General features: G+C 50.3%; 1 protein-coding gene and 1 long non-coding RNA gene across 4 annotated transcripts in view; one reads left to right on the forward strand and one right to left on the reverse strand.

Annotated features, from left to right (window-relative positions):
• The window catches only part of GRIK4 (glutamate ionotropic receptor kainate type subunit 4), a 433,258-nt gene that overhangs the window by 379,861 nt on the left and 26,583 nt on the right, over positions 1 to 26,814 (forward strand). For all 3 annotated transcript variants that reach the window (XM_058687070.1, XM_058687072.1, XM_058687071.1), the window contains 3 exons: positions 7,292 to 7,405; positions 19,844 to 19,953; positions 23,898 to 24,071. In XM_058687070.1, coding sequence (XP_058543053.1) covers positions 7,292 to 7,405; positions 19,844 to 19,953; positions 23,898 to 24,071 — 398 coding nt within the window. The remainder of the gene's footprint in view (positions 1 to 7,291; positions 7,406 to 19,843; positions 19,954 to 23,897; positions 24,072 to 26,814) is intronic.
• On the reverse strand, positions 17,701 to 22,350 carry LOC131486947 (uncharacterized). Its single transcript, XR_009249532.1, has 3 exons — positions 21,876 to 22,350; positions 19,854 to 20,012; positions 17,701 to 17,901 (listed from the first exon to the last, which is right to left on the reverse strand). It is a non-coding gene; the product is annotated as an uncharacterized LOC131486947 (long non-coding RNA).

The following is a 26,814-nucleotide window of genomic DNA, read 5'->3' on the forward strand; positions in this document are numbered from 1 at the left end:
TCCTCTGGGGGAAGCCCCCATAGACCTCCCAGACTCTATCAACCCCCTCTTGTACCTTCTCATGGTGCCTTATATGACCCTTTTATAAAACCTGTTGCAGCTGTCACTTTACAAATAGTTCGACTGTCTCATGACTGTCCACCTCCCCTCCGGACTGCAAGCCCTCTGCTGCACGGGGCCACGCCTGTATCTCAGCACCTTGCACGCTGCCTACAGCAAGGTGGAGAGTCCGTAAAGAGGGGTGAGGGAATGCTGAGCGTTGCAGAGGAGGAGGGGACAGTGGGGGCTGTGCAGGCTGTCGCTGCCTACCCCGAGAGCCCACACTCAAGGGGGGGAACCCGGGACACAGCGCCTGCTCCGTGGCCCCATATCATCCTCAGCCAGGGCCTAATGTGCGTTAGTTATCCTTCCCTGGCAAGCCTCCCTGATGGACTCGGACGGAGCTCCTCCCTATCTGGGTATTTATATGCGTTATGCCAGCTCCCATCTTGCAGCCTCAGACCGGCCTTGCTTGGAATTCTGTAAGCCTCTTCGATATACAAGCGATCTCCAGACACAATTACCTTGGAGTGAAGGTTTCCAGGAATGCTCAGTACAACCTCATTCTGTGTAGCATTTGCTCATTCCAACTGTGGCCTCCCAAAGCTTTCCAGAGTTAAGTAACGCAATTACAGAGTTAAATAAATGGCAGCAAAGAATGGGAGGCACTATGGGGCCTGAGTAGCAGGTGACATAAGGGATGTGCAGATGTGACTGGCAAAGGGGCGGAAAGGGGCTGGCGTGGAAAAACAGCCGGGCCCCCCGCCGCCCAGGGGGCAGGAAACTGAGGACTTGGCGGGGGGGGGGGGGGGGGGGGGGAGGGGGACCCGGTCAAAAAAAAAAAAGCCAGAGAAAAAAGATCTAGAAGCCCATCGGAGATAGCACAGCGGATCTGAGAATTCAAAGGAAGCTGGGGAGGTCATTTCATCTGCTGTCCCCAGAGGAGGATCACATAACAAGGAAGACACTGTGGGAAATGACTGAGTTTGGTTTCCAAGCTGAGTGTCCATGTTTTCCCTGAGTTTTCTAAGCATGGGGACAGCATGAGGCCTCAGGGGGTCCTTAGGCGAATCTTCAGAGACAGGCAGCCACACCAGAGAAGCACGTCCTGTCAGCACAGCTCTGTGCATGTCCCAGGTCACCCGGGAAAGACCACCAGGGGCCAAGTGTCCAGAGGCCTCCGCCCTACCTGGAAGTAGAACGGCCTGGCTGCCCCCAGCACCCCCGCCCAGACGTTCCTACTCATCCCGGGTTAAGATACCGTCTCCAGAGGCCCTTGTTGAGATTATCATCCTAAAGGCAAACATTTACCGAGTACTTACTTTGAACCATTCGCTTTCTCAGCAACTCTAGGAGGTAGGCACTGTGATGACCCCTGCTTTGCATACGAGCAGACTGGGGCTTAGAGAGGTTCAGTGTCTCGCCTAAAGTCACACAGCAAACAAGTGCGTACTAACAGAGTCAGGACAGGTCTGCCCCACACAGAAGGTTGAGTCTCAGCCCTGTGTCAACGGCCACTCCAGACATAGGTCCAGCATCTCTCTGGACTCTCCCAGGCATTGTCCACACTGTATAGCCCGGCAAAATGAGTCCCAGAGAGGCCGAGTTGCTCTGGGCACATGGCCTTCCGCCCTGTCCCACCTCTCTTTAGCTTGGTTCTCTGGGAGGTGGGAGGGGGAGGCTGGGCTGAGGCCACCGGAGGCCATCGGCCAGTACTGCTGGGGCACTGCTGAGGGGGTGGGAGCGCATGTTGCCCGAAAGAGGGCAGCAGCTCTCTGAAAGAGGAGAAGGACACAGAAGAGTGTTTGTTCCCTTCGGGCTGTCCGGGATCTGCGGCCATCAGACGCCTTCCCGCCTTCCCGGCGGTAGTGGTGTTCTCAGGGAGGCGCAGGGTGGCGGCAGCAGGTTCAGGCGACCCGGGAGCCCTGCTGGGAACCTGCCGCCTTCTTCCCAGCCAAGCCCCAGCTCCCGGGAGGAGAGCGGCAGCCACACTGGGCCTCCAGGCTTTGATAGCAATGGAGGCAGTTGCATGACCCCTATTAAACTCCACGAGGCAAAGGATAGTCTGTTTTGGAAGTCACCTCCAGGCTGGCTCCAGCCTGCCCTCCCCTTGTAAATTCTACAAACATCCAGGAGATAAAAGAGGGGGATCTCTCAGAGGCAGAACATGAAGCTCTTCAAAGAACACTTTCAATTGAAAATGGGGAGGAGAGCGGGTTTTCGGAGGGAATGTATTTATACGCCCCTGTGTGCGCGCGCGCGCGCGCACACACACACACACACACACACACACACACACTCAACACCCCAAGATCAGGAACACCATGCTGCATACAGAACTCTCTACCAGTTCTCTTTTGTCAGCCCTCCCTCTCTTCCTCTGGCTCTGGGGGTCCCAGCCTTTGCTGGTTTCCCTGCCCGTGGGACCGCTCCCGGACCTGCTCTCCAGACGGTGGTGCACTTTCCCGACCTCTCTGGATTTCCTTCCCCTGCCTGGGGTCCCTGTCGGCTGCTGCTCTTGGCCCGACATGTCTGGCAGTTTCCTCCTCCGAGCTCATTCTCCCCAGCTGCTCCACAGCATCCGATTCTGCCGACCGCCGTCATCTCCTTGAGCAAAAGGAGTCGGTTAAACTAAGCTCCGCCTCTTCTAGCAAAGCGAAATGCCAAGTGTGAGGTCTGGGAGCTGGAAGAAGAGTTTAGAGGGCATTTGGTTGAACCCTTTCATTTTACAGTGGCTACAACTTTGGCCCAGAAAAGGGAATGACTTGCCCACGGGCACCATGAGTTTGTGGCCCAGCTGTAACAAGAGCCGGGTCTTGAGATGTCCTGCCTACTGCTTTTTCCACGGGAGAGCACAGCCCTCCTGCTCTGAGCGGCCAAGAGACCCGGCAGGGCTGGCCTGAGCTATGGGCATGCCCGTACTTCCTTCCTTCCCCCACACTGACAGTTGCTAACAGTTTAACATTCCCACCTCCCTTTGGCTGTCCATTGGGTTTCGTGGCATATCGTCTCATCGAAGATGGCTGTGTAGCATAATGTCTTTTTTTTTAAGGTTCACTTATTTATTTTGAGAGAGACAGAGACAGCGTGAGTGGGGGAAGGGCAGAGAGAGAGAGAGGAAGAGAGAGAGAGAATCCCAGGCAGGCTCTGTGCTGACAGCGCAGAGCCCGATGCGGGGCTCCAACACAAGGGAGTGTGAGATGGTGACTTAAGCCGAAACCAAGAGTAAGACGCTTAACCGACTGAGCCACCCAGGTGCTCCTGTAGCAGAATGTCTTTTTAACTCAGATGAAATAAAATGCAGGCACATCTTTTGGAATAACCTGACCCTGAGAGGTTGTTGCTGATACTTCAGGATGCACGGAAGCCAGGGTAGACAATTACTATTCTATACTAAGTTGATTAAGTGTAAGAAACAGCCACGAGCACACCTCCGTGGTTTCTTTTAGCTTTTTCCCACCCCACCCCTCCTTTCCTGCCTCCCCTGCCCCCAACTAGTTTGGGAAGCGTCTCTTTGTGAGTGGACAGAAATGCCCTGTCTGAGCCTGGGGGCACACACCCCCTCTGGGAATGTGGTAGTTCTGTAAGCACCCAGGAAAGTATCACTCCTGTGACACCGTCCATTTCCACCTTTCTCTCCATATGGGATTGTTTTACCATAATGTCATTGTTGGCCAACTTTTATAAACCGGTGCCATGATTTCCAAATTTCAATTCAAAGTTTGCCCTTTTTGGAGGAAAGCTGTGTGAGGAAAAGAAACTTGGGGATAGAGGGGCGCCTAGGTGGCTCGGCGGCTGAGCGTCCGACTTCGGCTCGGGTCATGATCTCACAGTCCGTGGGTTCGAGCCCCGCGTCGGTCTCTGTGCTGACGGCTCAGAGCCTGGAGCCTGTTTCAGATTCTGTCTCCCTCTCTCTCTGCCCCTCCCCCGCTCATGCTCTGTCTCTCTCTCTCTCTCTCTCTCTCTCTCAAAAATAAGCATCAAAAAATTAAAAACCTTCGGGATAGAGTTGTTGAATTTGGTTAATTTGGGGGGGGGTGGATGGAATATGTGCTCTTAAATAACCAGAGGAGGGACCGGAAGCTGTGTACCTTTGCCCGTTTTATGAGTTTTGGTTTTCCTGATCTTTTCTTCAGTTCCTTCAATCCAACCCACTTAACTCGTCTCCTCCGAAGGTTCATGCAGGGCTTGGGCTGCCAATTGGCTGGAAACCCACACTCATGAGTCTGACATCGCACCTGCTGGGCCTTTGTGTTTGGTTGATTTCTGTTGCTGTACACCTGTGCTCTCGAGTGGGCCTCCAGCCAGTGCCGCTGTCATCGGGGGGCTGAGGTTCTGAAAGGCCCCAGCAGCCCTCCAAAGTGTCCCAAATGAAGGTGTTAACACTCTTCTCATCAAACTTCATTTTTTAATCTCAAGGATTGATTCACTTGATAGCAGCAATCAGCGCTCTCTTGGAGAAACGCAGAATGAGCACAATGAGGCATTCACATGTTTATTTTTTATTAAAAATCTCTTACGTCTTCACCCTTGTTTCTTTTATTTAAGCCCGGTCTCACTTTATAAGGCCCTGAGTTTGTTAACCTACGCCAGGATCAAGTGGCTGCTCTGGCAGACGGAACACGGACCAGGAGTGGAGACTCAAGGTTGAAATGCAGAAGAGACTGACCTTTGCCAATGGATTTATCCTTCTTGTACACAAATCTCAGATTCTCTTGTGTGCACAATGAGGGCCAGCGTGTTTATCTCTCTATTTTCTTTGCAGTGATTTAGGAAGAATCATGTACGTGCATGTGTGTGTGTGTGTGTGTGTATGTGTGTGCACTCGTTCAGAACAGCCCGGCCTGTTTGTGATGGTCGGACACTTCCCTTTCTTATTTCTCTCTACCTCTTCTCCATCAGCTGATCCACCAGAATTAGAAGAAGGAGTTAAGCTGAAATGGAAACCAGTGGAGGCCAGTCTGAGATACACGCCCCGGTTATAAAACATGGCTCTTCAATATTTGTGGTAGTCAGGATCACGTGGGCAACTTGTTACAAATACAGATGCTGGTGACCCGCCAGCACAGTCTGATTCAGGGGTCTGGGATGTGACTCAGAAATTTGCATTTTAAGGGCACCTGGGTGGCTCAGTTGGTTAACTATCTGACTTCGACTCAGGTCATGATCTCACGGTTCGTAAGCTCAAGCCCCATGTCAGGCTTTCTGCTGTCAGCACAGAGCCCGCTTCAGATCCTCTGCCCCCTCCCCATCTCTCTCTCAAAAAAAAATAAACATTTTAAAAGATCTCTCTGCCCCTCCCTCCCCCTCAAAAATAAATAAACATTAAGAAAATTTAGAAATTTGCATTTTTGTAAGGCCTGCAGGTGATTCTGATGCTGGTGGTCAGAGACTAGATGTGGAGAATCCCTGTTAGAGAATTTCTGGGAAGGGTCCTCGCCCTGTCTTCACCTCACATCCTTGGCTTAAGGATGAGGTCAAGGACATCTAGAGACATGAAGTGACTAGGCTAAGTTAGTTGATGAGGGCAGTATGCAGACCAGAACTGTGTACCAGTTCTGGGCTTGTCCCCTCCATAGCATGTGCAAAGGGAGCCGACCCAATAGGAAGAAATTGAATTTGCTTTGCCACAGGATGGGTTTCAGTTAGGTTCAAGGAAGGACTTTGTGGCCAAGAGGAGCATCGAGGAAGCCTATAGCATCTCCTTACCCAGAGGGCTTGAATTCAGGACAGACTGTTATCCAAATTGGGCACCTGAGGTGCAAGTAGAAGAAAGAAAGAAAGAAAGAGAGAGAGAGAGAGAGAGAGAGAGAGAGAGAGAGAGAGAGAGAAAGAGAAAGGAACGAAGGAAGGAAGGAAGGAAGGAAGGAAGGAAGGAAGGAAGAAAGAAAGAAAGAAAGAAAGAAAGAAAGAAAGAAAGAAAGAGGAAGGAAGGAAGGAAGGAAGGAAGGAAGGAAGGAAGGAAGGAAGGAAGGAAGGAAGGAAGGAAAGGAAGGAAGGAGAAGAAGAAGAAGAAGAAGGAGAAGGAAGGAAGGAAGAAGGAGGGAGAGAGAAAGAGAGAAAGAGAAAGAAAGAAAGAAAGAAAGAAAGAAAGAAAGAAAGAAAGAAAGAAAGAAAGAAAGAAAGAAAGAAAGAAAGAGGGAGAGAGAGAGAAGAAGGAAGGAAGGAAAGGAAGGAAGGAAGAAAGGAAGGAAGGAAGGAAGGAAGGAAGGAAGGAAGGAAGGAAAGGAAGGAAGGAAGGAAGAAGAAGAAAGGAAGGAAGAAGGAGAGAGAAAGAGAAAGAGAGAAAGAAAGAAAGAAAGAAGGAGGGAGAGAGAGAGAGAAGAAGGAAGGAAAGGAAGGAAAGGAAGGAAGGAAGGAAGGAAGGAAGGAAGGAAGAAAGAAAGAAAGAAAGAAAGAAAGAAAGAAAGAAAGAAAGAAAGAAAAAGAAAGAGAGAGAGAGAGAAAGAAAGAAAGAAAGAAAGAGAAAGAAAGAAAGAAAGAAAGAAAGAAAGAAAGAAAGAAAGAAAGAAAGAAAGAAAGAAAGAAAGAAAGAAAGAAAGAAAGAAAATAAATAAATGTCCTTGGAACAGATTCTGGTGGTTTTGCATGAAGGGCCAGAGACCCTTCTTTTAGTTCTATGGCACCTGAATTTTAACCTTAACAGCAACGTAAGTGGCCAGTGGTCCCGGAGGCCCCAGGTCCAGCCCCAGCTCTGACAAGGACAGACTCTGTGACGTGGGGCCACCAGCTCAATTTGAGCCTCCGTGTCCTCACCATGAAATGAGTGGGGTTGCATTAGATTGTTTCTCATTTCCGTGGTTACATCATTTTTGTTTTTCACTGTAACTGCCTCCCACCACGCGTCCTCTACAACCTGGCAACTCCATCAAGTTCTGTTGACAGAGCAAATTAAGAAGTTGAATTTAAAAACTACTTGATGTTGAGAATCCAGCAGCCTATGTACCAGTTTTCCCTCGCCTAGGGCGTTTCGAGACTATCTCTGAACGGTCTGTAGTGATGCCCCCGGCTCTTTATACTTACTGATGTATTTAGAGGGGTCTGACCTCAAATGACCATAAGCTATAGCTTCAATACCCATGTCCTGTTATGTTCAGGCCTGGGATGTACTGTGACTATCTAGAGTCACTTCCCACACAGAGAAACCAGACTAGAGTGACATCTCCCCAGTAGTGATGACCTCTGGTCACAAGTCCCCATACCTGCATCTAACATGGCCACCCCACTGATGGGCTTTCTCTGTCCCTTTCAGAAAGCAGACCTGGCTGTGGCAGGCCTCACCATTACTGCTGAACGGGAGAAGGTGATTGATTTCTCCAAGCCATTCATGACTCTGGGAATTAGCATTCTTTACCGAGTTCATATGGTAAGAGACTTATTTTATAAGCATTTATGTCATTAAAGTTATTTGCATGCAAACACTGAGTTATATGGTAATAATGAATGACTCACGGAAATATTTAGATTTCAAGACTTAAATGCAAATGAGCTGGGCTATTTTTTCCCCCATCAGCTGCACGGACTTGCAAACAGGAAGAATGGAAAAGTCACACTTGTGGGCTTTCCAGTAAAAATTGCTTCTGCCTCACTGAATAGAGATGACCAAGAGTGATTGCTCATCCCTTGGGGCACAGGGTGTGGGACCAGAGAGTGGTCACTCTGCTTCTGCCTAGGGACAGGGTCCCCAGTCCCGATAAGTTATCCCAGCCTTTTCAAGGATCTCACCGACTCCCCGGTGCACCTTGGTTCACGCCAAGCATTGCGTCTGGTGAGGGAATATGGACTCTTTCCTCTCTGGGTTATCCATACTGGTGAATAGATAACATCGCTTATCTCTGGTCTGTCCCCTCTTCTGCGTCCTCGAAAAAAAAAAGAAAAAAGAAAAGAAAGGCTTCTCTGGTTAGGTTGGCTGGCGCGAGTGCAGTGAGCGTCTACAGGAGTTTGCGAAAGCACACCAATGGGCAGCGGAGGACGGGCCTGCCAGGGTACCCTGGCTGTACCCCATCCGCAAAGTGGATAATAGTTACGCTGCCCGTGCAGAGTTGACTTTCCGTAGTTTTCTTACCGAACCAGAAGAAACTTGTTCTCATCCTTTCATCCAAACTGTCTCTAAGCGCACAGCTATTACGTGGATCCCCCCCCCCCCCAATACTCGAGTCATTATAGGTGTCCAAGGTCACGTTAACATGGTGTCTTCCAGTGTGTTACCTGCCACCACCAAAGCTTGCCCTACAGGGGAGGGATCAAGAGCTCATCCCACGGGCCAGCTGAAGAAGTGACCCTCTGGCTTCTGACTCCTTCCCAGGCCCCAAATCCCAGCCCTGCAGAAAGGGGATTGCCTGTATTCACAGTCCCAGCCTGGGCGCACGGAGCTGGTAGCCGCTACGGCCCACTTCTGCAGGAGGAAAGGTCCCCTCATCACAGAGCCCATTCAAGCAGCTCGGAAGAGCGCTGTCTTGTGCTGGGCCTCAGCATCCGTCACGATCACGGCCCGTCTTAGGAGAGGAGGCCGATCCTCTGAGAGGGGAGGCAGCATCGAAATCCCAAGCCCACTAGGCTAAAACAGAAAAAATGTGAGCAGTTGGTCTCTGTAGACGCTGTCACTGATGTGTGTGTCTTGTGAATTAAGGGGGATTCTGATTCCCCCTCCTCTCTTTCACGACGAAGAGAACTCCGGTTCATGGAGCGCCTCCCATGTGCCAGACACCTGTAATGTTATGGACTCTTGTTATGGGTTGAATTGTATCCCCTCAAAAGACATGTTGAGGTCCTAAGCCCCAGGACCTGTGACTGTGACCTAATTTAGAAACAGGGTCTCTGCAGATACAATCAAGTTAAGATGAGGTCATACTGGATTAGGGTGAGTCCTAATCCAACGAGAGGTGTCTGTATAAAAAGAGAGAAATGGGGACACAGGGGAGAAGACCGTGTGAATTTGGAGACAGGTTGGGATGATGTATCTACAAGCCAAGAAACGCCAAGGACCACCTGAAGCTTCAGGTGACAAGGAGGGAGTCCTCCCCTAACGTCTAAGGGGCGCCTGGGTGGCTCAGTCAGTAGAGCGTCCGACTTTGGCTCAGGTCATGATCTCACAGTTTGTGAGTTCCAGCCCCGCGTGGGGCTCTGGGCTGACAGCTCGGAGCCTGGAGCCTGCTTCACTTCTGTGTCTCCCTCTCTCTCTGCCCCTACCCTGCTTGTGCTCTCTGTCTCTCATAAATGAATAAACGTTTAAAAAAAATTTTATAAAGCCTTCAGAGGGAGCACGGCCCCACTGACACCTTGATTTTGAACTTCTAGCCTCCAAACTCTGAGACAATACATTTCTGTTTTTTTTAAGCCACCCAATTTTTGCAACTTTGTCATAGCAGGCCCTAGGACACCAGTATACTCGGGTTATTCTTATAATAGTGAAAGAGCAGAGTTCAAACCCAGGAATGGTGTGATTTGAGCTTGCTCTCTCTGTGACACCAGGCTTGCCACCCCCTCATCTGTGTGATCTTTTTTGGATAACGTGTTCTGGAAAACATTCTTGTGTGCCTTCTCTCATTCGGTCCTTCGGACTGTTCTTTGAGAAGAGAGGGAAGGTATTATAATTCCAAAGTGACAGGTGAGGAAGCTAAAGTCACATTTGCAACTAATACAGGGCTGGGCCTGGAAGCCAAGTCTCCTAATTCTGGGGACAGTGTTCTTGTCACCCTTACACCTGTCACTACTCCCTCAGCTATTGTCCAGCCAGCACAGTCTCTTGAACCCACCCCAATCTTGCTACCGAGCCCTGAGGGAGCATCCCAAAGTAATGGGGACATAGAAGCTTTCTCCACGCCACATTGCTGTGGCCAGGCTGTACAACTAGGCTCTGGCCTTGATCTCTTGATGAATGCCAAGGATTCTAGAGCCTCGCTCATGACCCGATGGACTGTGTGGGTGAAGGCACCTGACACCAAGTGTTTCCACTCACTGCCCGGGGACATCTGCTGTTAGGCTGCCCTCACCACCCAGGCCACCACTGCCTGGAATATCAGCTCTGGCCAGAACAAAATTCCCATTCACCAACCCTCTGGACACCCTTAATTGGATTGTTGGCCAAGTGTTTCCTACCACCACAAACCCATGACCGCATTAGTTCTTGAGTTGTGAAGTTTTATGTGTCAGCTTGCCTTGGCTGTGATGCCTAGATTTCTGTGAAGATATTTTGTAGAGGTGATTAACCGCTATCATCAGTAGAGGAGATTACCCTTGCTAAGGTGGGTGGGCCTCATCCAATCAGTTGAAGGCCTTAAGCGCAAAAACAGGTTTCCTGAAGTGGAAGGAATTCTGCCTCAAGACTGTCGCTTAGAAATCCTGCCTGAGGGGCGCCTGGGTGGCGCAGTCGGTTAAGCGTCCGGCTTCAGCCAGGTCACAATCTCGCGGTCCGTGAGTTCGAGCCCCGCGTCAGGCTCTGGGCTGATGGCTCGGAGCCTGGAGCCTGTTTCCGATTCTGTGTCTCCCTCTCTCTCTGCCCCTCCCCCGTTCATGCTCTGTCTTTCTCTGTCCCAAAAATAAATAAAAAACGTTGGAAAAAAAAAAAAAAAGAAATCCTGCCTGAATTTCCAGCCTGCCCTATATATTTGGGCTTAACTGCTCCCACAATGGCATGAACCAATTCCTTAAAGTAAATCTCTTCACACACACACACACACACACACACACACACACACACACCCTGTTGGTTCTGTCTCTCTGGGAACCCTAACTGATACGGTTTCCCTTTCTGTTCAGGACCCCTCCCCTTTTCCAGCCTAGTACGCCACATGGCTGCTCAGATCTGATTTATAACGGGGGGCCGAGCTGGGTAAAAACTGAGTACTGGCGTGAACAGCTTACACTAAGCAGAACTGACAGTTTATGCATTCATTCAACAAATATTTATTGAATGCATTCTGAGTGTGAGGCAGTTTGCTCAGAAAGTACCAAAAAGTCAGCTGGGGAGAGAACAATCCTGAATCAATGAAACCAGGGGAGACCTGGTGAGAACAAATTGGAGATGAACTTGGCCGCATCTGAAACATCTGTACCCTGAACTGGCAGGAACAGCGGATGCCGAAGGATAGCCCAGCCGAGTTCACCACAAAAGCCTAGATCTAAAATTACACAGAGAAGCTATCTTTCATAAAATGGTGTTAACAAAATTAAAGTTGAATACTGAGTATTTATTATTTTGTGAATTTTCTCTAATCGATAGTTACCTGTGAACAACTATACGGTAATTTAATTTCACTTATAATCTATTCATGACCTAGAATCTCTATCTTTATTCTATGTCTGAGGTCACCTGAGTCATGAGTGATTATTACCAAAAAGTGAGCATCTGGCGATAGTCGAACCTGTGTGCAAAGGTTAAAATAATTAACCCGGAGTATAAATGCCTATTTAGAAAATATCGCAGAACCCTCCAAAAATAATAAGGACTAGCAGGAATGTCTGTGAAGTCGAAAGGCAATCAGAAATAATTTGGGAATTTCCGGCAATCTGAGATTACCTAGGGTTTTTCTTGAACATGGGATCACCAAGAGGTAATTATGTGGTCCTCTCCTTCTTCTCACTGTTGGGGTATAACGTCTGTTTCTGCCCAGGCATCTCTAGGACCAAAATCAGAAGAATGTTTTGCTCTCTGGACCACCTACTTGCTGCCGCTCAGAGGCCAGCTGAGCATTCTGGCTTTGGCATTTGTTGTTGTTGGTCCCTCCCCCGCTTTTGAACACTCTCTCCATTCCTGGGATCCAGGTCGCGGTTTCTTCCTGCTGTTCTGATCGTTGCCTCTCCTGCATTTCTGTGGACCCCTCTTTCTCTGTCTGTCGACCCCATGAATGTCCCTGACCCATTTTCCTTCTCACTCTGACAACTCTCTGCTTGGGTAATCTCACCCGCCACCAAATCTGTGAATCTGGCCCTGACCGCCCCCCTGAATTCTAGAAGCGTATTTTGAACACACGACTAGACATCACCTGGGTGTCTCACGTTCTGCCTGCTTCTCCTCTGTCCCATCTCAGATCATCGCATCTCTGCCCAGTGAGCTGAGCTGCCCTTCACTTCTCTTACCCCTCCACCTTCACTTGGTCAGCTCACCTCCTAAACAGTTCTCAAGTATGCTGTCCATCCCCCAGTGACTCCACCTGGTTCAGGCTCTCTCTGTCCCTAACCTGCTGCTCTCTGTCTCTAACCTGCCATTATGGTGGCCTGTGTTCTCCTTGAGGTTAGAGTGTTTCTTGTGCAGTGCAGTATCTTCATCAAAGGAGCCCAGGGGCGCCCGGGTGGCTCAGTCAGTTAAGTGTCTGACTTTGGCTCAGGTCATGATCCCGCGGTCCATGAGTTCGAGCCCCACGTTGGACTCTGGGCTGACAGCTCGGAGCCTGGAGTCTGCTTCGGATTCTGGGTCTCCCTCTCTCTCTGCCTCTCCCCCACTCATGCTCTGTCTCTGTCTCTGTCTCTCTCTGTCAAAAATAAATAAACATTAAAAAAATTTTTTTAAAGGGGGGTCAAGGGCATTGCCAGCATTCACTAAGACACAGTGGAGTGAAAGTCCTGGAACCAGATCAAACACGTACGAGCTGCATATCACCCGTGTCTCAGTTTTTTCATCTGCGAAAATGGGTTGTCATGCAAATTTGATGAGGATACAGCAATACATAAGTAATGCACTTACAGCAGTGCCCGACATATACACAAGAAAGTGTTAGCTGTTACATTTTGTAAATGTATGTGACTTGCTGAGGATTGTAGTTTTTTAGTTTACCGTTATTTTTTTTAATAAATGCAATCGTATCAGCCTCCTACTTCAAATCATTCACTGGCTGCCCATCATTTGCAAGACAAAGTCCATCCTTCTCAGCCTGGAGAATAAAGCTGATCTTTCCTGTTCCGCGCCTCACCGCAGGCATCTGTACCCCATACTGCTCGCCGCTTCACCATCGAGCTGGCCTCTTCCTGTCCCCTACTTGGATTCATGCCCATCTGCTTGCCTCTCAACCATGTAACAGACTCCTCCCTAGCCTTCAATACCCAGCTCAAATGGCACTTGCTCTTCAGTGTGAGTCCCCCGGATGGAGCCGATTGCTTCTTTCCCCGAGCAGCTGCCCCCTGCCCACACCTCTAGCATAGCATTCATATGCTGTGTTGCACTATTCTTCATCTCTCCTCAAGTGGATCCTAGTGGGAGATACGTTGAGGAGAAGGTACCCTCTTGTCAGGCCATACATTTCTATGATCTGATTTTTGGTATGGAAACGTGATCATCCCAAACAGGCAACATTAGCTTTGTGATTATGGAGAGAAGAAAGGCAGGAAGGAGGATGAGGGAAGTACCCTGTGGTCCTGTGGGCAGTGAGCACCACCTTCCTTTGTGGCTCCTGATGGCGCAGGACAGAGCCCTAGGAGCCTGACTTCCGTTAGGAGGCCTAGTATCCCAAGGAGCAGAACGAATGCCCTAAATAGATTTCTTTTTTTTTTTTCCTTCCTGACCTTGACTCCAGTGGTCTTGAGAACAGGAAGAGATGGGAGGCAGATATCACAAGCATCCTGGGGGCATCTTCTGCTCCAGGCCTACATGGCTACCACCAGGACTCACTTCTCCCTCCCGCCCTGAGCCCACGTATCCTACATGCAGCATCGTACCCACCTGACGGGGCATCGGAATCCCTGGCCGGGGCCAGATGATCTCCCAAGCCATCCATACAGAGTCCAGCCATTAGAATCTGAGGTGTCCCCTGGTACTCTACGGATGGGAATCAAGTGACAGGACATCTGAAGTTCAAGACTGTCTCGATTTCCTTGGCATATCGGCTCCTTCATTCTTACTGAGAAGTTCTGCATATACTGTAACAGTAGAACCCCTAGGCCATCTGCAGTGCCGGGTTTAATGAAATTGACGCACACCATAAGCTCTCAAAGATCTGTGTGAATGGAGGGGAGAAGAGCCCAGAAAAACGAAAACATTCCTATTTAACATTAGAGCGTCTCATGCAGTTTCTGCTCTCTTTCTGCAGCTGTAATTTGCCTAATGATGTTTTGCTCAGATTAATATTAAAGTAAGTTTGTATTCCTCAAGCACGCACTGACTGTCGTAGCAAGGCATCATCAGAGCGTGCCGGAAGCCAACCTGAGATTTGACGTTTGGCATAGATAGCCCCCAGATGCATAATTACATTTAAAAAATTCAGAGTTGACATATTCAGCGAGGTTGGGTGTACGTCCAGGATACTTGTGTGTTGACTAACATCTGCCTGGCACCTCTTTATTTATGGAGCTCTTTCGCCTATAGTCTCTGGTTTCATACAGCAATCCCCTGAGGCAGGTAGAGGGATTCCCGTTTTCCATGGAAGGACTCTAAGGCTAGCGGTGGCTAGCGGTGCCATGGAAAGAGGAAAGAGCACAACGGTGGAAGTTGTATTGAACCGAGTTTCTGGTCTGCAAGTTCATACACTCCCAACTACCCATCTTTATGGTATAGTTGGGTGTATTTCTCTGCGTCAAGGCCTTGTGTCAGCGGAATTTTCAAAATCCTTTCTTTTTCGACTTAGAAAAAGGAGGGAGGCACCTGGGCGGGGGGGGCTCCGTTGGTTAAGCGTCTGACTTTGGCTCAGGTCATGATCTCACGGTTCATGGGTTCGAGCCCCATGTGGAGTTCTGTGCTGACAGCTCCGAGCCTGGAGCCTGCTTCGGATTCTGTGTTGCCCTCTCTCTCTGCCCCTTCCCCACTCATGCTCTGTGTCTCTCCCTCTCTCTCTCTCAAAAATAAACGAACATTAAAAAAAGGGGGGGGGGGGTTGGAAGTTCTCCACGTCCAGTGTGGAGCTCAGTGAGGGGCCTGAGCTCATGACCCTGAGATCAAGAGTCAGACACTTAACCAACTGAGCCACCTAGGCTACCCTCAAAATCCTTTCTAATCTGAGGATACTATCTATACTATGCCATACTATACTCTATCGTACTCTGTTATCCTATATAGTGTCCCAAGCCAGCCAGAGCACCTTGGACTACCTTGAAAACGTAACTTTACTGTTTTCTCCCTGTACTGTCCCGCTCTACCTCTGATTAACAAATGGGAAAGTTTTATACTCTGTTCTTTTCCCTTAACTCCTAGCTAGAGTCTTCTCTGTCAAGAAAAGTAAAAAAAAAAAAAAAAAAAAAAAAAAAAAAAAAAAAAAAAAAAAAAAAAAAAAAAAAGACAGTAATTAAAAAGTGAGAGAGAAATAAATGCCAACATTAAATTAATGCCCAGCGTTTTTGCTGGATATATTACCCATGTTTTCAAGAAGGTCGGTTTCATTTTGGAAAGACTGCCTAGAAAAATGGAGAACAATGCTAAGTAAACCAGTGAGTCATTTCTAATACTGCTTAATACACTGCTGTAAGAAAACAGAAAATGAATCGAGTTCTGTTCCTTAAAGCTAAGCAACATGATAACCCATATAATGGAAATATGGTTTCCTGAGCATATGATCATTTTAATCTGGGTTATTTATTGAGCGTTCCTATCCCAAGAAGCTCAAGGTGTTTTATCAACATTGCTGTAGTAATTCTCACATTCCCCCTTCATGTTGATTGTTGGGTCCCATCTTCTGGAAGAAGGAAATCGCACCCAGAGATGTTGAGCAGCTTGTGTAGAATCGCTCAGCAAGTCAAGGTCAGTGCCAGGATTAGAACTCAGGTCTCCTCATACTAGACTTCCAATCAGCAGAGTGAAAATAGATAAGCTAGTATGTGGGTTACATAGGCAGCAAACCCACGTGGGTAGTTTTTGTGAGGAGGGATGAATTGCTTGCTTTTTTTTTTTCTTCTTGGCTTCAGGGGTGGGAAGTGCATGACAGACCCAACTATGATCAAGGCAGCCCATTGCAGACACACTGAGGAAAGCTGTCCATGGGTTCCCAGGGTGGGACAAGAGGAAATCATCTTCTTCTGCCTCTTCCAGGAGACATGGAGACTTTGTTCTTTTATCGCTTCAGCCCTAAAGAGTTTTTATTGACCACTGACCACGGCCAGTAGTTGAAAGAAGACTCTGAATATGCTGCCATTTAGTTCTAAAGACTGGCAAAACCACATGGAGGGCATGGGGAGAGCAGAGGGGGCAGGAAGAGAGTCAGCGTCACTAATTTGTGTGATGTCACCTCTAAGGAAATGGTGACTAGGATACACAGCCCTTCCAGAAACACGGAAGAACCCGCCACACGTCTGACCCACTCCGTGACTTTGGCGGAAAGGCTGAGGCGGAACTGAGTTCCAAAGGTTGGAATCGCTGGCTTCTAAAAGCCATGTTTCCAGAAGAGAGCCTGGTATTGCGCTAATGGCTTCCCTGGAGAGCCCTGGCGAATCCTCACGATTCGTGTATCATAACACACAGGAATGCTAGTAGGAGTTACGGAAAGTGACTGTGGCCACGTGGCGTTCTCCCCCCAAGCATCTTTAGCGTGTGTCACTACAAGACAGAAAAAGGGATTTCTTGTCCGCTGAGCAAGAATCAATATAAAAAGAAGTTCCATCCTTTGTCACTTACTGCCTCCTCCCTCCCCCTTCCCTCATGGCTACCATTAGAGGGAAGCCAACACGTATGTAGCCCTCACTGTGTGTTAACTCATCTAGCTCTCAAAACCACCCCCTGAGGTAGGTTTTATTGTTACCTTCATGCTACAAAAGAGGAAACGGAGGCCCAGAGAGGTTAAGTCACCTGTCCAAGGTCACTCGATTGTAAGTGGCAAAGCCGGGATTCAGTCCTGGGCAAGCTAGCTCTAGAGTCTGTGTCTCAATTCACTGCCTGTCCTGAGTCACCTGGCTCTGGTGTCCTTACGCCTCTGGCTCCGGACCCTGGGAGAGCAGCAGCATTCTGACTATAATTCATTTCTTCTAGTACGCATAGAATTCAGTATCACGCATCAGGTTGTTTTTGTGGATAAGAGGGATTTTCTTTATTTTTAAAATTATTTTTTTAATGTTTTTATTTATTTTTGAGACAGAGAGAGACCAAGCATGAACAGGGGAGGGGCAGAGAGAGAGAGGGAGACACAGAATCCGAAGCAGGCTCCAGGCCCCGAGCTGTCAGCACAGAGCCCGATGCGGGGCTCGAACTCACAGACTGTGAGATCATGACCTGAGCTGAAGTCGGATGCTTAACCGACTGAGCCACCCAGGCGCCCCGATAAGAGGGATTTTCAACATGCAAGGGGAGTTTAGGGCCACTTTGCAGGTCCGGTGCTAACATTCAAAGGGCCTTACCATGCTGGGATTGCCATCATTTGGTGACCACCCCCTTGAATCTTTCCCACCATCAGACAGCATCATGAATGCTGGCGCTGGTGTGGTCAGTCTGAAGTACGGTACAAAAGTCAAGGAACTAGTTAAATTTTGGTGCCATCTGATTTTCAGCTCCGTCCGTGGGGCTTGGCCTGTCCTAGATGGTTGGGGCATAGACTGGATATAATCAGTCATCTGCCTCCAAAGTGGCTATCGTCCCCAGAAGCAACCGGCCCAACTCGCAGTCAACAGAGACAGGTATAAATCAATACAAATGCCTATCAATATGACAGAGTCAAAATAAATGATGATGGGTATAAATAAATAATGCGTCAGCGCACTTTCAGGGGTTGAGATGGAGTAGGTTGGGATCCTGCTGGCATTGGGGAGCAGGCGTGAGATTAATTAGGGAGTTTATTGGAGCAAGTTGCAAAGATAAAGGAGGAAGAGGGAGACGCGGTACAGCTGCCATCTGAACAAAAGAGGAGTGGCATCTCTATGGCGCAGCTTGACGAACGAGCACCGGAGAAATAAATGGAAGGCATCACCACTGATTTGAGCAAGGCACTTAACCTCCCCGGGTCTCAGTTCTTCCATCTGTCAATAGAGAGGACCGGGTATTGAAATCAAGGGAACGTCGCGAAACATTTTGAGTTCTCCAGAAGGAAAGTATCACCATCATATATCTCTGGGTTAAGGAAAAGCTGTTATTCGGAAGAAATGCCTGTGGCATATAACACCTGATTTGCCCCCAAGCACCAGTAACTCAGATGTCTTCGGGGAAGGAAGTGTTCTGATGCATCCGCATAGGAAAAAAAAAAAAAAAACAATAGCAGGTGTTCAGAGCCTGCAAGGAACGTACTTCTCTTTGGCATCACCTAAACAGCTTGGGCTCAGCCCCGACCAAGGCGGTAGACGCCCAGACCCACATCTCAAATAACTGCCCCCTCCTTGCTCTTTTGGTTGGCGTCAGTCAATCGCAGGAAGAATCAGATGTTCCCTTGCCAGCATGACTGATACATTTCCAGTGGAGCTATGTTTATGTCTTGATCCTCGTTTGTGTGGTGTTCTGTGTTTTATAACTTGAGTCTCCAGGAGTTTTTCCCATGACTGTGTGTCATTCCTTATCACCCATAACCAAATATGGCAGCTTTAAATAGTGCTGTCATTTTTCTCGATTCACTCGTTGTGATATAATCAGGTATAGATTTCTGACACTGAGCATCTAATGGGGTTTCAGATTCAGAAAGCAACAATGAAAGATTTTTCCCCCCTGGGTATTTCTCAATTGAGAGACACAGAAGGAAGAAGTCATGAGCGACAGGGCACTAGAATTCATGTCTGTTTGCCCAGAGAAACCGCAGCAGTATGGAAGGACAGAGAGAAAGACGAGCTGGCGAGAGCAGGCCATATGTAGAGGGGGCAACCACCACTGAGCTCCAGCCAGTTGACAAGGTGGGCCCAGTGTTTCTAGAAAGCCCCATTTTGCTGGAAAAAAAACAAAGGAAGAAAAAGCCGGAAACCTGGATTTTTACATGACATCTCCCAATCATGTAATGTTAGCAACGGATACAGAATAGGTAAACATTGCAGGGTAGACAGATTAGGGGAGGGCTGTCTGTGGTAAGTCACCAGTCTGTCACCTTTGATCTAAGGTACCTCCAACCAAGACCAGAGAAAGGTGTGCCCTCATCCAAGACCACACAGCTGCAGACAGCTCATTCCAGTTTGCTCTCCTCCAGAAAAATGTCTGGGAGCTTGGTGGCCAGGTATCTGTTCCTGGCTCCATCCACTGTCACCTCTGACTCTGTCCAGACACATCCCTGGGCTGGGGACAGCCCACATTTCCCCACAGCATTACGCTAAGAACCCTGAGCTGTGTGTCAGAAGGCATGCATTTGAGACTCCACTCTTCCACTCCTCAGCTGTGTAACCTTGGACACATCTCTTGACTGCCCTTGGCTTTTGGTTTCTTCGCTAGTAAAATGAACATAATAATCTGCCTCATGGCACCGTCCTGAGGTTTACAGGAGAAATCTCACTCGGTGTGAGATCAGCCCGCAAACAAAAACATCAAGGGGCCTGTCACGTTAGCATCCTCATGAGAAAGACGTGAGAGTCCGAGAGGGGTGCCGTTGTACTCCAGCACTGCAGACACCAGTGGCTCTAAGGTGCCCCTGAGCCCGCCATGCCGTCCCCGGGGGCGGGGGCGGGGGGGACACAGGGCAGTATGTAGGGGGCGCTGAGCGCTGTTCCACTTGCCCAGCACAAAGCCTTCCTCAACCTAGGAAGTGACATGCCTCCAGCTGTTCCTTTGTTTCATCTGCTGAGGTCAGGGCTGAATAGGTCTTGGAGCAGCCCCTCTGCATCTTAGGTCCCAGTGCCATTGAAACCGGTCACCCAGAACCCGACGCAATGCCATCTGGGGCCAGACCCGCACTCCCCATACCCTCCGCCCTGCCCTGCCCTGCCCTACCCTCCCCAAGGGCCATCCTGACTGAATGTGTATGGTGAATCTTGGTTTTGTCTCCATTTCTAGGGGCGCAAACCTGGCTATTTCTCCTTCCTGGACCCATTTTCTCCAGGCGTCTGGCTCTTCATGCTTCTAGCCTATCTGGCCGTCAGCTGCGTCCTCTTCCTGGTGGCTCGGTAACGCTCCTCTCCCCGTCCCTGTCCTCACACCGCCACCTCGCGCCCGCTGCGGAGAACTGCATGGGAGGGGTGGGGAGCAGGACACCTTGGCACCACATTGGAGGGAGTAGGAGAGGGACTCAGGACCCCACCTGCCCTCTGCCCTGCTGTCCACCTGGCACTACCCGTTCCCCCACCTACGTGCACATGTTCCCCAAGGTGCATGGTGAAGACAGGTGAGCTTGTCTGAATTTGCTTCTGCATCCCTCCTCTTCCCCTTCCTCTTCCCCCCATCTCTGGGCCCCCTGTTTGGTGGGGGGAGGGCTTGGGGAGAGAGAGTGGTGGGGAGGAGGGAGACAGGATTGATCACTATGCATTTGGCTGTCCTGGCATCAGACCTCGCCAGGATCTGCTGCAGAGTGCTAAGTGACAAGAAACAGAGGCTGTGAATCCAGAGTGAGGGGACCAGAGGCCTCGTGGCATGGGCGAAGGAGGAGGTTCCCTCTGGAGAGGGTCTGGCCCATCCCCTAGCCTGGATCTGCCAGTGAAAACACAGCTGCCTTGGTGAATGGGAGCCATGGAGGGTGGTACACGACAGGAGGACGGGTTGGAGAGAGGCATTTGCAAGTTGTGTTGAGTTGAGACAATTGGTCCAGATCGGGGGTTGGCGACAATTAATCCCTCCCCTCTCGCTAGAAATAGAAACTATCCCTGGGCCTACAGAAGAACCTGAGAGCATCCCATGGCTAAGGCCGCCCATGAATGTGCACAGAGAGGGTTGTTTCTCTCCGGGGCTGGGCCATTGGGTCAGCCTGGTCTTCAGGAGAGCCAGCTTACCTATCTGGAAACAGAACAAGCCCTTGGGGTTCACAGGTCACTCATTCAGAATCCCAGCTCCCTGCTCAGTGCTCAGCTGACCATAGTGGGGGACCAGAAAGGGCTGTTACCTGGGAGCAGAGAACCACAGAATGAGCTTCAAGGGAACTGGCAGTGACTCTGTTCCAGCTGCCTCCATAGCAGTCTCCTTTGCCTCGGGGCCACAGTGGCAGGGCCAGATGATTCTAGCGTATGTCCCAACTCTGCCTGGCAGGGTCTTCCCCAAGGACATGTCTGCTCAGTGGCTCAGGGAGAGCATGTGCTCTCTCCAGTTGGAACACGGAGCCCCAAGGGACAGCGGAGTGCTTAACCCTCAGGGCAGCCCCCAGCCTGCCCAGGGAGTATTCTATCACCCAGCCTGTGCCTCTTCCAGTGGAGATCAAAGCCAAGTTGAGGAAAGTCATCCTGAACCCGTGAGATCCAGCCAGACAGAGGAAGGCCTTGCTTACAAGCCAGTAGTCTTCAAAGGCTGCTGTGTACCACTCATCTACCCCCTTGGGCCTGTAGGCATTGCCACTATCAAGGATCTGTTGTCAGTGACAACGGACGAGACACGCAGGAGGTTGGCACGCTGCGTGACACTTTCTCTCTCCACTCCACCGCACTGTGTGCTGCAGCTTTTAGGAAGCTGTCTGCCTGAGCCCTGGCTCCACCTCTCTGAAATCCACTCTTGCCTCCTTTGATTGAGCCCCTGCGGGTAGACAGCCACAGCTCTCGAGGGACCCCGAAGGCCCTGGAAATAGTCTTAGGGCTTGGTTCCTAGATATACAGACATATAAACCCGCTTCACCATGCCCACTGCAGCCTAAAGCTTTTCAACCAGCCCCAGGGGCTTCAACAACCCTTCTTCCCTGCCCTAGACGCAGCACGCACACATGCGTACACACACACACACACACACACACACACACACACACTCTCACTCACTACCCCCAGGATCCAGCATTAACAAAAAGATTAACCAAAAAAATGTACTAAAGGTCTGATTACACCACTTTGTGTGTGTGTGTGTGTGTGTGTGTGTGTGTGTGTGTGTGTACATGAACATAGGATAATTTACCGACCTGAGGTAGGTACTGGTTTTCAAATAGGGTTCCATAGGTCAGGAAGGCTCTTGGGAGGCACCAGAGACTCTGGAGGTGAGAAGAAGCCTGAGCTCTGGAGCCTCAACTCCTCTTCATCCAAACCAGTTCCGCTTTTATCTCTTGAGCTACTGTACTGCTGGGTAAGATTTTAGAGGTGAAAAGAAATGTTTGGAAACCACTGATCTAAGACAGCCGTTCCCAAGCCAGCTGATATCCGAGTCAGACAGGGAGCTTTTAAAAAGTTTGATTCCCAGGTCCGGTCATCTCAGCACCTCTAGGGACGGGGCCGGGGAATCTGTATTTTTGGAGCTCACTTCCAGTGGCCTGTAGGCTTGGGAACCACCGAGCGCAAGCCAGCTCCGTAGGCCACAGAGAGAAGGAGCACATGTCAGGACGCGGGCCAACGATGACACGCTGGCATCATATTCAGGAACAAGAGGCGGCAGTGGAAATGTGGGCGAGCCACTGTAGAGTGAGTGCCGACGAGGCTGGGGGAGGGACAGGAAGACCAGTGATGCGAATAGTACCCTGTGAGCACACAGTGCCTGCCCTGCTCGGCACACGCCCAGACACGTCTCTCTCTTCAGAGCTGGGATGCTTTGCGTGGGCGACCGGCCAGGGCCACTGAGCAGAGGAGGGAAGGCGTGTGTCTGGTGGGCAGGAAGACGGGGTGTTCTGGGCATCAGGGAGGGAAGGTGGGGGCAGGGAGCTTAGAGCAGCCCTTCTCAACCCCGTGTGCCCATCACACTGACCTGGGGGGCTTTAAAAAATCCTGATGCTCAGGCTCCACCTGGACAAAGTAAATCAGAACCTCTGGGAGCAGAATCTCGTCTTTGACGTTTCTTTCAACGCCCCCAGGTGAGTCTGAAACAGAAACAGGGTGGAGACCCTCGCCCCAAGGGATGGTCTAGGCCAGTGTTTCTCAGCGTGGTCCCTGGACCAGTGGCATCTACATCACGGAAGAACTTGCATATTCTTAGGCCTCACCCAGACTTACTGAATCAGGAGCATCAGGGGCCCAGCCCAGCAGTCTGTGTTTGTTTGTTTTTGTTTTTAAATTTTTTTTAATGTTTGTTTATTTCTGAGACTGAGACAGAGCATGAGTTGGGGAGGGGCAAAGAGAGAGGGGGACGCAGAATCCGAAGCAGGCTCCAGGCTCTGAGCTGTCAGCGCAGAGCCCGACGCGGGGCTCGAACTCACAGACCACGAGATCATGACCTGAGCCGAAGCCGGACTTTCAACCAACTGAGCCACCCAGGCACCCCATCAGCAGTCTGTGTTTTAACAAGCCTTCTCGGTGATTCCGATGTAGGCTAAAGTTCAAGAACCGCTGTTCTAGGCTGAGAGTTTTCTTTTTTTTTTTTTAATTTTTTTTTTTAACGTTTATTTATTTTTGAGACAGAGAGAGACAGAGCATGAATGGGGGAGGGTCAGAGAGAGGGAGACACAGAATCTGAAACAGGCTCCAGGCTCTGAGCTGTCAGCACAGAGCCCGACGCGGGGCTCGAACTCACGGACCGCGAGATCATGACCTGAGCGGAAGCCGGCCGCTTAACTGACTGAGCCACCCAGGCGCCCCTAGGCTGAGAGTTTTCTAACTGGCTCTGTGGGGCCCTGGGATCCCTCTGTGACCACTTTGGGGACTAGGGGGTGCAGAAAACGGAGCTTCCCCGCTGTCCACCCCTGACACTCCCAGCTTCCAGTCACTTTATTCTAGATTTGGAGTTCCACATCATAATTTATGTGGGAAAAAAAAACAAACCATTTTTTTTTTTTTGATGAAAGAAAAACAGTTTGAAAACTGCCAACATACTCCAACCCCCTCAATTTGGGGGTTGGGAAAATCCAAGTCCAGCAGAGGGAAGTGGCTTACCCAAGGCCACAGGCCAGGTCCTGAAGCACAGAGGCGAGGCCAGAAAGAAGAGCCGCTCCCACTGACTCCAGCACTTTCCATCATGCCCACCCTCCGTGGCACTAGTCTATGTTCCTTTTCTCCCACAGGTTGACCCCCTACGAGTGGTACAGCCCACACCCCTGTGCCCAAGGCCGGTGCAACCTCCTGGTGAATCAATACTCCCTTGGCAACAGCCTCTGGTTTCCCGTTGGGGGATTCATGCAGCAAGGGTCCACCATCGCCCCCCGAGCCTTATCCACCCGCTGTGTCAGTGGCGTCTGGTAAGATCCGGGGCAGAGAAGGGGCCAGGCCCAGTGGGGTGGGGACACCAAGGGAGTCGTCAGATAAGCCCTGCTCTGGCTGCGGGTAGGCAGGAACCTCACAGAGAGCTCTGCCTTTCAAAACAGATTAGCAGGGAGCTGGGTTGCATTCCGCCAGCTCAAAAGGCCCGGGAGCACCGGGTTGGGCACACTTTGTGCCATCTTATCTGGTTCCTCTTTCCCTCTGCCTCAGAGGTCTGGATACAGAGGGGAGCCAGGGCAGGAAAGGAGATGCAGAAAACAGCCTTGTAAGGCCCACGGCAAAGCGGCAAAGCGATTGTAACTTGCTGACCTGAAAATGACCTGAGGTTGGGTGGCTGGGCCTGCCAAGGCGTATGCAGATTTATGCAAATGTAAGTGTGAAACAGGACTTGGCTGCTGGAAGAATTCAAACCTGGGTGTCACGTCTCTCCTCCTCTACCAGCTTTCTCCAACTTTGTCCCTCTGCGCCCGGCTCTGGGGCCTTGCCTGACCTGTCCACCTCGGCAGGTGTGGGGAAAGGCAAATTCTTAGTGGCTCAGAGCCGGACAGGACCTCAGGAGCTGTCCACACGGGCAGTCCGCCAGCCTCAGCTTGAAACTCCCTTCTCCTCTTGGCTCGTTCAGGGCGAAAAGAATACGGTCGAATGATTCGATGCATGGAAATGCAATTTGCAAACTTGAAAATGATACATAAATGTGTGGACTCATAGTTGCTATTTGAGCATTATGGGGGGGAATGAAACAGACATACATATGTGTGTGTGTGTGTGTGTGTGTGTGTGTGTGTGTGCGCGCGCGCGTGCGTGTGCGTGTAGCACAGAGAGGCACATTTGCAGAGTACCGGTCCCCACCCTCATGTAAAAACCCGCTGTCAGGTTTGGCTGTCACAGCCTATAGGACTTCCAACCCTGGTTCTCTCCCCTCCTTCTCAGCCTGTGTAAACCAAAGGAAAAGTGGCGTTTTCACCCTTGGACACCAGTGTCTGGACATTTACCAGAACCACTGGACTAGAGCTGATGGAGAGGTGAAAACGCAGCTGGGATTTTTGTTTTCTCTGCTAAATGATGAATACTGTAGGATTTAAAACATCTGGGCAAGGTGCTCACCCGTTCCCAGATTGTGCCCAGAAATCACCAAGTGGATCAACTGGGACAACCCGGTTTAACTTTCCACCGGGAAAAAGGGACGGTCTTGGCAGGGAAAATCACAGAGTTCCCTCAAAATCCTGGAAATCTGGACAGAAGCCCTGCAGAAGTCAGCTGCAGACTCTGATCTCTTTCTACCTGGGGCTTTGCCTTCCAGAGGGGGGTGTTCCCATGCACTGCACGTAGGGCCCCATTGTCAGGTTCATCCACCTGTCAGATCCCTGACTCCCAGGACTTCCCTCCTGCAGACAACGTCTGCCTGAGCGCTTGGGAGGGCCACTAGTCTTGCAGGCTGTGCCGCCCTGGCCCACAGAGTCGCCAGTACTTTAAATAGCTGTCCTAGGGGAGCTCCATTACGCCACTCCTGAGGGTGTGTGGGAAGGGGGGGGTGCCTGAGTTGTTAGGGAGCCCCTCTGCCTCTCGGAGTTCTGAGTTACCAAATCAAGGTCTCAGTTTGGTCAGCTCCCTGCAGGAGTGTGAGGTCAGAAGACAGGGCCATCGCCGCCTCCCTTAGAGTCCTCGCCCAGAGCAAGTGACGGAAAATACCACGTTGCTAACAAGAATGCCAACTTTGCAACCAGTGATGCCCCTTTCACAAGGGAGCAGGGCTCCCCTGACCCCTCTGGAGAGAGTGTGTGATTTGCTTCCTCAGCAGAGAAGATAGGCTTGCCCTGAGCTACTTTGTTCTCTGACCCATTCCCTTGTGACCAGTGGCATAAAGAGACACATGGCCATCCAGGGTGGAACAGATGCTGGAATGTAGCCGTGGGGCTGAGGGAACTTCCCCAGCCAACTCTGAGGTCAAGGCCACACCCAGGGCTCACTAACTCACGGCACTAGCCAGGGCACAAACAGCTTCAGAATGCTAGCCTCCACCTAGGGATGGATCACCCTACCTCCCTGGCCTCCTCTGGGGGATGGTCACGAGAAAGAACTTCCAGCAGCGTGTATGAGCTGAGGCAGCAGCAAAGAAGGCAGGTCTTAGGAATGGATGGACACCGGGCACTTATAGGTCACAAATAGGGAAGCTGACCAGATGGTCGTCATCCCATGTTCCGTGTAACGGTCTATCCCTGCATTTCTCTGTATCTCACATTCATCTGGTCCTTTACAGATTATTAGTCACCAATCGTTTGATCTCACAGTTCTCCAAAGACACGCAGAGCAGGCGTTATTCTCGCTGAGCGGGCAAGCTCAGAGGAGGAATGTGGCTTTTCCCCTAAGGTCTCACAGGGGGAGGGGAACAAGGCCAGAACTAAACCAGCTCACCTCACTGGTGGTCTGGCATACGGATGCACCCATTGAGTCGGTAGATGCCCCTGTCACTTCACATCTGGGAGGCCGCCAGCAGGGGTCCTTGGACACAGAGGCCAAGGAGACAATGGGACTTCCCACTCTTAAAAGTCTCCTGGAAGCTGCTGGCCTCTGAATCCTGTGGCAAACGCTACGCTTTAGTTGGCAATGTCTTCATAATGACTAAAGCCTCATTAATTCAGACTCCACTAATTCCGAATTTGTGATTATCCAGCCTCACTTGTGCTTGGATATGTCTTTGAATTCCCATAAACAAATGGATTG

The sequence above is a fragment of the Neofelis nebulosa genome, chromosome 10 (genome assembly GCF_028018385.1).
Source record: "Neofelis nebulosa isolate mNeoNeb1 chromosome 10, mNeoNeb1.pri, whole genome shotgun sequence".
Taxonomy (NCBI): domain Eukaryota; kingdom Metazoa; phylum Chordata; class Mammalia; order Carnivora; family Felidae; genus Neofelis; species Neofelis nebulosa.